This window comes from Arvicanthis niloticus, chromosome 8, assembly GCF_011762505.2.
Source record: "Arvicanthis niloticus isolate mArvNil1 chromosome 8, mArvNil1.pat.X, whole genome shotgun sequence".
Lineage (NCBI taxonomy): Eukaryota > Metazoa > Chordata > Mammalia > Rodentia > Muridae > Arvicanthis > Arvicanthis niloticus.
This window is the reverse complement of record NC_047665.1, coordinates 38,871,955-38,881,300: the sequence shown is the minus strand read 5'-3', so window position 1 is coordinate 38,881,300 and position 9,346 is coordinate 38,871,955. Positions and strand designations below refer to the sequence as shown.

At 38.8% G+C, this 9,346-nt stretch overlaps 1 protein-coding gene across 1 annotated transcript; it reads left to right on the top strand.

Moving 5' to 3' along the window:
* Positions 1-7,876: 7,876 nt before the first annotated feature.
* On the top strand, positions 7,877-8,773 carry LOC117714330 (putative vomeronasal receptor-like protein 4). The gene has a single exon (XM_034511048.2). The coding sequence runs from the start codon at positions 7,877-7,879 to the stop codon at positions 8,771-8,773; it is 897 nt and encodes a 298-aa protein (XP_034366939.1).
* The last annotated feature ends 573 nt before the right edge of the window (positions 8,774-9,346 follow it).

Sequence of the window (9,346 nt, the reverse complement as noted above, 5' to 3'; positions counted from 1 at the left end):
GGGAATTCTGATCCTCACAACAGACACAGAAGAACGTGTTTCCAACATTTCTTGATTTTCTGGTCCTCCTAACAGGACTCATCCTAAAAGAGACTTTGCAGTCTAACAATGAAGACCAGAAGGTGCTGTATTTTGTATCTCCAAGTCCCAGTGAATGTCCCCCTCCACTGTTTAAAAATAGAAAATAGAAAACCCTGTTTTTTCTCTGCAGTCAATCTCTCTGTGCTAATTATGTTTCAGAAAGTCAAGTGGGAGAAAATAAAGTGTGTATTTTTTTCTCACCATAAGTGACAAACTGTATACATATCTTACAAACACTAGGATCTTCCCTAGGATTAATTCATGGTTCAATAATAGAACAGAGGGTTATTGTTCTAATGAAACCAAAACTTTACAAAACACTTGAAGGAATAAGAGAAACAAACTACAGACAATATATGAAGAAAAAGCTTTAAAATAAATAAATAGAGATTTATATTTAAAAAGTTTTAAAATAAATAGAGATTAACACTGCCCTTTTGCCTCAGGGCAAATTTAAAAAATTTAATTTGCTCCTGACAGCTTCCTGTCATGGATTCTAAGAAGAAATTGAGCATCCTTGGAGATACTCCAGTTGTGCGGTGACAGCCACTAGGCAAGAATTGCCTCTCTCCATCTACAGACAAATTACTGTCCAGAAAAGGACACACATGCAGAATAGTCGACTGATTATATCTGCCTAGACAGAGTAATCAGCCCTTAATAATCCTGCATCACTAAGGTCTGTCAGATGATTCTGGGCCAGAAGACTGAAGATTTGATGCTCCAACGTTCGGTAGTATAGGGGCTTTTCAGGTGTTCAGTGGTCTCTATAAATTGGCTAAGTTTTAGAAGCTATGCTTAGTGCTTCCCATAACTTCAGTTAACTCAGTCATTCTGGATTTCTGATGGGGTTGAAGACCTATAGTCTCATAACCAATCCTGGCTATTTACTTTGAGAGAAAAGATCTGAGTAGATGGTTTTCAGCTAACATTCATTCTAAAGCCAAAAAGCCAGGATCAAAAGTAAGTGTTTTAGTTAGAAGAGATGACAGACGTTCTGGTTAGTCAACAGAATGATGGACTGGGTATTAGGACTATCTTGTACCTCACTGGTACAATTAGGAATAAGTATGCTCTAATAGTATTTTGAGAGAAAAGTTCTACTTTAACAGGAAGAGTGATATGTAGGAGGAGCTAAGTGGGAAGGAGTACTGAGAGGAAGAGATGGAACAAGGAGAGAAGATGAAGAAGAGGAAAAGCTAGGTGATGAGAGAGAGAAGGAGAGAGGGGGCATGGAGGCAGATGTTCACATGTCTCCACCAGTCAAAGATAGTTTTTATATCTAGGTTAGGTATTGGGTTACGCTTCTGATTGAGCATTACTAAACTTATAGATCCTTTGATTAACATTTTAAAAAAATCGTATAAAAACAAAAAGGAAAGGAGGGCATGGGACAGGGGTGTTCTAGGGAGGGGAAATGTGGAAAGGGGATGGCATCTTAAATGTAAATAAAATATAAAATAAAAATAAATGAAAAAACGTTTTAAAATAAATAGAGATTAACACTGTCCTTTTGCCTCAGGGCAAATTAAAAAAATTAATTTTATATGTGTATTTACCCTTGAAATTATGTGGGCCTACTCTGTCAACCCAGAATACAATATTCCATTCCAACGCAAGGATGAAGGCAATAAAAGGCCTTACTTATTTACAGCCCAAGCATGTATCATGCATTAGGTGTTGGGAGTACCTTTGGGTTTAAAGGATACAGTGGCTTAGGACAGAATTTGAGCTGGACAATGGAGGTCCATCTACCTTGGAGATACCATTTATTTAACAAAGAAAGAAGAAAAGTATTGTATGATCTATTATGACTTAGATTGTGTCCAGATGTAGCAAAGATATCTTGTGTGCTCTGGTGTGTTTTTAAGACATGCTCAAAAAGTAGAGTGTAGAGTGTTGGATATGATTTATCATGTCCTCCATAGAAAGAAGGACTTGAGAAAGAACAGATCTCTTTCAGTATCAGAAGCAGGCCTCTATTCTGACTCATACATGAACATGGGGACTCTAGACATAGAAGGTTGGTTGTTGTTCATTTTGTCACTTCATATGTTTCTATCATACAATGAAAATGTAATTAATCCAGAGGTAACTCTGGAGGCAAACAATTAAGGAGGGAGAGGGAAAGTCATCCTTTAGGGACTGTGCATCTGCAGAGGGTTTCCTTCTTCCTGACATGGTGATGAGTTAACAACATCTTGAGGATACTTTATGGTGACAAGGGCTCTGCAAACACCTAAGGTACAAATGTGACCTGGGAAGGCTCACTTGCTAGAAGACCCAGAGCCTGCCTGCCCCTGATCACTGTGGTGAGTAATGTTTCAGTTTCTTTCACTTTCATGTGCATTTTGATTAAAGACACATGTTCCTCTCTTTGACTAAGCTAAGGTGTAGAGGAGAGGTGCTGAGCCTGGTTACCTCCACTCTTCTTCTGACTCTTCAAGGTCAGAGTAACTGGGGCCAGTTCCAGGAGACCGGATTCCAGAAAGCACAGGTACATCACTCCCTGTGTTTAGGGTCTGCTATGAGAGAGTTCTGGGTGAATCTTTGCCTGATGCTCCCTCTTTTCTTCCAATAACTAGAACTAGATAGAAGCTTTTGTTTTCTGTGGAAAACATCTATTTTTCTCTAAAGTTCACTTGTCTTATAAAAACGTCAGTATTATAACTTTAATCCACCCATTTCACTTTTGGAAAATTTCTACATTTTCAGTGCCAACAACTTTATCTGTTAGTTTAGGGTTGGTGCTCTTTTATTTGTAAGTTTCCTTCCTGAATCTACTCTTAAGCTTTCCATCCTGACCTGGGATATTCTACTGAACTTGTAAGGCAGTAGCACTATTGTATTTCCAGGTGGTGGTAAAAACTGCTCAGATCTACAAAGATAAAAAATTAAGCTTGGCATAATTGTACATCCCAGCACTAGGGAGGCAAAATTAGGTGGAGGGTGCTTTCTTCCTCTGAAATTATTCATTTCAGTCAGGAAAAATTATACATCACTTATTTACTGTCCAAAGTGAGATCACTAAAATTGGTGGACAAGAACAGAGGGCTGGAAAGTAGCAGGCAAAGACAAATAGACAGACATGAAAACAGACAACAGACAGACTGAAAAGCATTGAATAGAATTGACAAGTCTGTCAAGACACTGAGAGGCACTGAGTGTCAACACTTTTACTACATTCTAATTGCTGATAAACACTTGGTGTTTATTCCAGGTTTGTTAGTTTTCACTGCTATGGTTGCCATTAAAGCTACTGCCTGTTTGATTACTTGCTAGGAATCCATGCAGTGATCTCTAGAATGCAATGGCTCAGTTTCAGATGCTCCTATTCTTCAGGGAGATAAAAGTCAATAACTGATACTCCTAGAGGACTGAGGTCACCTGCTAAGTACCTGGGTCCAAGCCTAGTCTATGCAGTTCTTGTTGTCAGAGACCTTCAGGACAGAGATCTACACAAATCGTTTTTAGATTTTTGGTTTTGGGGTTTTGGAGACAGGGTATCTCTGTGTAGCCTTGGCTGTCTTGGAGATAGCTCTATAGACCAGCTGGCCTTGAACTTTGCCTTCTGTCTCTGCCCCCTGAGTGCTGGGTTTAAAGCCATGCATTGCCACTGCCAGGCTTGCAATTTTTAGTATTTAATATGAAGGAAGGGCAGAAGGATTGTAGATTTGCATTTGAAGAATATAAACATGCACAAATCCCAAAGTTTGAATCAAGCATTCTGACCTTTTTGTTTGTAGAAAGTGCCCATAATTTCACATGAATCCCTACTTAAGGAGACTAAAGCTCTTAAATTAGAGGAATCCAATCCTATCTCAGCCTGAACTGATAACCGTCTGCACAGGTCACAGTTCCACTCTAATGGAACCTGTGTTGAAAAAGGCAGGGATAAAACAGCTGCACATCTAGAACTGCTCCAGTCCCTTAGAGGCCCCAAGGCCTTGAGTGCTCTCCTGAACACCCTCCATGGCAGCAGCATCCCAGCGCTCCTATAGTGCACCCTCCCTGGGGGCAGCCTGCTGCTCCTGACATTTTTTTCTTCTTCAAAAGACTTGTTCCAGTGGGTGAATGGGTTGAGGAGCACCATCATAGATGCAAAGGGGGGCGGGTGAGGAGGGATGGGATTGGGGTTGGTGGAGGGGTAACCAAGAAGTGGGATATCATTTGAAATGTAAATGAATAAATGGTTAATATAAGAAAAAGTGACCCGACCCGTGGGTCTAGTTATTTCGTGTGGGCGAGGAGGACCGCAACCTGAAAGAATTTATGGGCAAGACACGGGAAAGGACTCAAGGAAGCAAATGCTTGTCAAGAGTCATATATTTGGGCGCAAAGTGCTTATTTATAATACATTTTGCAAAGGGAGGGGTAAGAGGGATCCAGGTGATGGGAAAGTATAGAATCTTCTTGGCCTGTGCCCTGAAACAATGGTGGTCTAACTGCTTTACTCAAAAGATATGGTACACTGCTTTGAGTCTATAAGTCTATCTGTAACTGTCAAGCCAGACCTTGTGGTTGCTAGGGGGATGAAGCTGCAGGGGACATTGTGCAGGTGGGGAGAAGTAGGGGGTGAGGGTAAGAGGCGAGGGTCCTGGCTTCTGACAAAAAAGAAAAAAAAAAAAAAGGTTTGTTCCAAGTACTTGAAAATGGAGAACATTGTTCCTAGTTTCTAACCAATTTACTGCTTCTTACAGAAAGTGTTCAGTTGGTTTGCTTGTATGTTGATTGGATTGTGTATTCAGGGTGGCAGTTTGCAGCTGCTAGGTGATGTCATGACACCCAGAGCAGTTTTCAGGTAACTTTACAGCTGTTTTATGCCTGCCTTTCCCCAGCCTGTACCATTAGAGTGGTAAGGCTGCAATTGATGCAGGCTGATTTCAGTTGATGCTGGGACAGGGTCTGCCTCATGTAGATGCTGTGTTCTGAGATGCTTTCCCCGTGCTTTCCTTTGTGCATTTCCCAGGGCTCAGTTCCTGCATCATGGTTTCTAACAGTTTCACATTTTGTGTGTGACATATAAGGAGTGTGTATGTAGTTTCTGTCCTCTATCTGAGGCTACGTTTTCTACATTTTTAGCTGAGGCTGCCTGGTTTGTATTTAGATTCTTTCTCTTATCCCATTGATCTACAGCTGGTTTTCTGGGAAGATCTTGTTTTTATTGCTAATGTAATTTGAAACTAGGTTATGTGATAGTTACAGCTTACCTCATTTATGGTCCCTGTTTCTTTGTAGATTTTTGTTTTTTTTTTTCTTTTATTTGTTTTTATATCTCTATATGCATTTTAGAACATATTTTCTAGCTCTGTGAATAATGTTATGAATACTAGACTGGCCTCTAATTCACCATCTTCTGGCCTTGGATGCCTGAGTGTTAGCATCACAGGTGTTCCTCCCACACCAGGGAAGGCATTGGTGTCTTGACATGGAGCACATTGGAAATGGACAGTGACTTCTGCAGTGACACAGGTCCTGCTGCACCATGAACTTTGGGAGGACTTCCTGTCTGCTGAGGTTCCACCATAGAGGTCTTCTACCTCTGAGATTAGGTTGACTTAGTTTGCCATCTGGATCTAAGGTTTACTTGCCTTGCTGTTCTCTCTGAAACCAGGAGGAATGATTTGTTGAAGAAAATGCATTTGTTCAATATTGGCCCTGAAAGAAATAGAGGAAAAGAAGACATTCTGTCTCATATCTCCACATCTTTGTCCTTTGTCCTCAAGGGTTGAGAAGGACTCTGACAAGACACAACTTTGTAACAGTAACATACTGGACTGGAAATATCTCTCTCTCTCTCTCTCTCTCTCTCTCTCTCTCTCTCTCTCTCTCTCTCTCTCTCTCTCTCCAGAGTGCATATTCCCCATCTTCAAAAGTAGATCAGGGTGGCTCACACCTGTTATTCCTGCACTCTAAGTCAGAGGAAGAAGGATGGTTGTAAATTCAAGGCCAATCTGGGTGAGAAAGATCTGTCTTAAGAAACAAAACAAAAAGATCAAGACTTACCTCAGATGTGGTGGGATGTTACTGGGTTGGCACATACATTTTCCTTTATGCAAACACACGAATCCCCTGCAACTCAATTCAATGGAGCTGAACAGAGATCAACATCATATAAACCATACTTTAGAATTTAGAATAGCTAGTGAAAGGAAAACATGGATCAAAAAATTAGGGGGGAAGTTTGGGGGGGGGAATTCAGAAGAAAAACAAAGAAAACAGTTTCCCATGCAACATTACACATTTCTTTCTTTGGCTAGTTCTGGTTTGTTTGTTTGTTTGTTTGTTTGTTTTAGTTTAATGTAAATATTGTGAGTATTTTTGGTTTTTTATCTGGTACTATAAAATAGATATTGATTTCTGAACACTGATTATTTATTCTGTGGCTTTCTGAAGTTATTCATCACATCTGAGACAGTATACTAGTATAGTGTTTATTGTATTTTAAGTATAGGTTGTCATCTTTCTGTATCTTTCTTTTGCTTATTATCTGGCTAAGGCACAAAGCACTAAAAAGAAGAAGGTAGGATACCAAGGGTGTCAATCAGAGAATACAAAGAATAATTGTGTGAAAATAACACACTACCCCTATCATTGTATACAGTTTATATGTGTTGTTAATAACCAAACATTCAATCATGGCTGGTTTGGGCTCATTCATCTGTAACTAGTGGGTCTAATCTAGAAGTTTATACTTTGACTGGATATTGAGGAACTACAAAAGACCAGTGAATATTTCTAAGTAGTAAAATTGCTACGATGGTATCTAGCTACAAGGCTTGATCCTGAGTCTGAACCCTCACTGAGATTAAAAGAAAATGAAATTTATATATGCATATATATATATATATATATATATATATATATATATATGGAGAGAATTACTTTCAGTCTGTCTCCATATTGCCCCATAGTGGACCTAAAATTTACAGAAATTATGCAAGAAAAGTTAGGAACTAGGTACATATGTAGTGATAGACCTCAGCTTCCGGAGCTAAGATTTGCCTGTCTCCTGGAACCAGGGCCCAGGGCTTTGGGGGTTGACCACATCCACTCTCAGTATGATAGTTCCAGTAAAAGGCTAAGCCTATTGAAGATAACTTTAAAATCTTAAGTTGTGTGTCTCATTGTACAATCATAGAATCAATTTTGGTTTTCAATAGGTATTTGTGAAAATATTGGAGTCTAAACATCTAATATACAATGACATGAAAGAAACATAGCTTCTTCAAATTGAAAGCCATAATGATATGCTTGGCAAATAAGAGGTGCTGTAGATCTCAAAATGTGGTTAACTTGAGAGGTGTTTCAATATGTTGAAACAAGAGAACTTTCACAGATGTTTGTATATGCCATGTGGTACAGGTTTACAAGTTAGCATGAACACATGATTTACAGAATAGGATTATAAGGATGTGATAGAATGAAATATAAAATGCTTAGAGAAATACTAGTTGGGGTCATTGGTTTTAAGGCAGCCATGCTGAGATATATCAATATTTGTACAACTAGATTTAATTTCATAGTGTAAGTTAAAAAATATAGCTACAAAATTTAGATGTTTGAAAATAAGTCTTTATGATAGCATTTGAGTCTATATAGCAAAACCCACAGAGAGAGCCACAGAAGAAAGTTCAGGTTCAATAAATCTGAATAATAATATGTATAAAATCACCTTATCCTCAAGAACCATAACATCATTTAAAAGATATTTACCTTTTACCTATCATGATTTCTTGATGATTTCTTCCAAAAGGTATTTCCTGGATCAAGTACTCCTGCCTCAGATCTAAGGATGGTTTTAGACCCTGTCAAGGGCACAGTCTTCCTCTCTCTCACTGGACTGGGCACCATCGGGAACAGCTTAGTTTTTGTGAGTTACATGCACATGTTCCAAAGCACTGAGAAGAAACCTATACACCTAATTCTTGCTCACTTGGCACTTACAAATATCTTAATGCTACTTTCAAAAGGGATGCTAAAGATAATAGAAGGCTTTAATTTTGAAAACCTCTTAAATGACACCAGTTGTAAAGTTGTTGTTTATCTGGCAAGAGTGTCCCGGGGCCTCTCCATCTGCACCAGCAGTGTCCTCACTGTGGTCCAAGCCATCACCATCAGTCCCAGACACTCCATGTGGCAGAGGCTCAACCTAAAGACTCCACAGCACATTCTTTTCTCACTGCTCTGCCTGTGGATACTCAATTCCTTGATCAGCATGAACTTACCATATTACATTAAAAATGTCAATAGTGTGAACATAACACAGGTTAAAAACAGTGGCAATTATTGCTATTTTCTGCCAGAAAGCTGGATAACAAGATGGACTTTCCTCACCCTCATGGTCCTGAGAGATGCAGTATTTCAGGGTGCCATGGGAGGGGCCAGTGGCTACATGGTATTTCTTCTCCACAAGCATCACCAGCATGTCCTCTACCTTCAGAACTCCAAGCTTCTCTACCGAACTCCCCCTGAGCTGAGAGCTGCTCAAAGTGTCCTCCTTCTGATGTTGTGTTTTCTTTCCTTTTATTGGGCAGATTGTTTTATTTCTTTATTCTTAACATTTACCATAGAAAATTATTCCACAATACTATATGTTCCAGAATTTTTAACCATTGGTTATGCAGTTCTTAGCCCTTTTATACTTATTCATAGAGATGGACATCTAATTAAATGTTGTCACACTCAGTAAGAGAGATCAGATATTGATAAATGTTCATTGATCCTTCAAGCATGCAGATTAGAAAAATTGATAATTTTGTTTAGGTGCCATAATACAGGATTTACTAAGAATATTTACATCTGGTGGATATTACTCACCAAATAGTGACAGTGCTTAGTTGATAATGAAGCTAAGAAAAAGACAAAGCTTCAACTGTATGTTTCTTTATCTTGCCATCCTTCATGAAATAGCTGATACTCTTTTGTATCTATAAAAAAATCCCTCATGATCACCACTTCTGGTAGCAGAGGGAGTCATGGCAGCACACCATCAATACATGTTAGAGACAGTATATATGTATCACAGTGAATTCAATTGAATTATGCTGTTAACAGGTTAGCAATTACAATAAAAATAATTGTGTAACATTTACTTTTGAGAAACAAACAACAAAGAAATTCTGAACAACTACTTTCAGAGTCACACTTTGATCTAAAAGTTTCGGTTTTAAATTCCATCTTTCAGATATAATTGTTAATGTTTATTTTGTTTCAGTCGTAGTTTGAGTGTTTGAGAGGGTCTTTGTAAATAGTCTGACTGGCT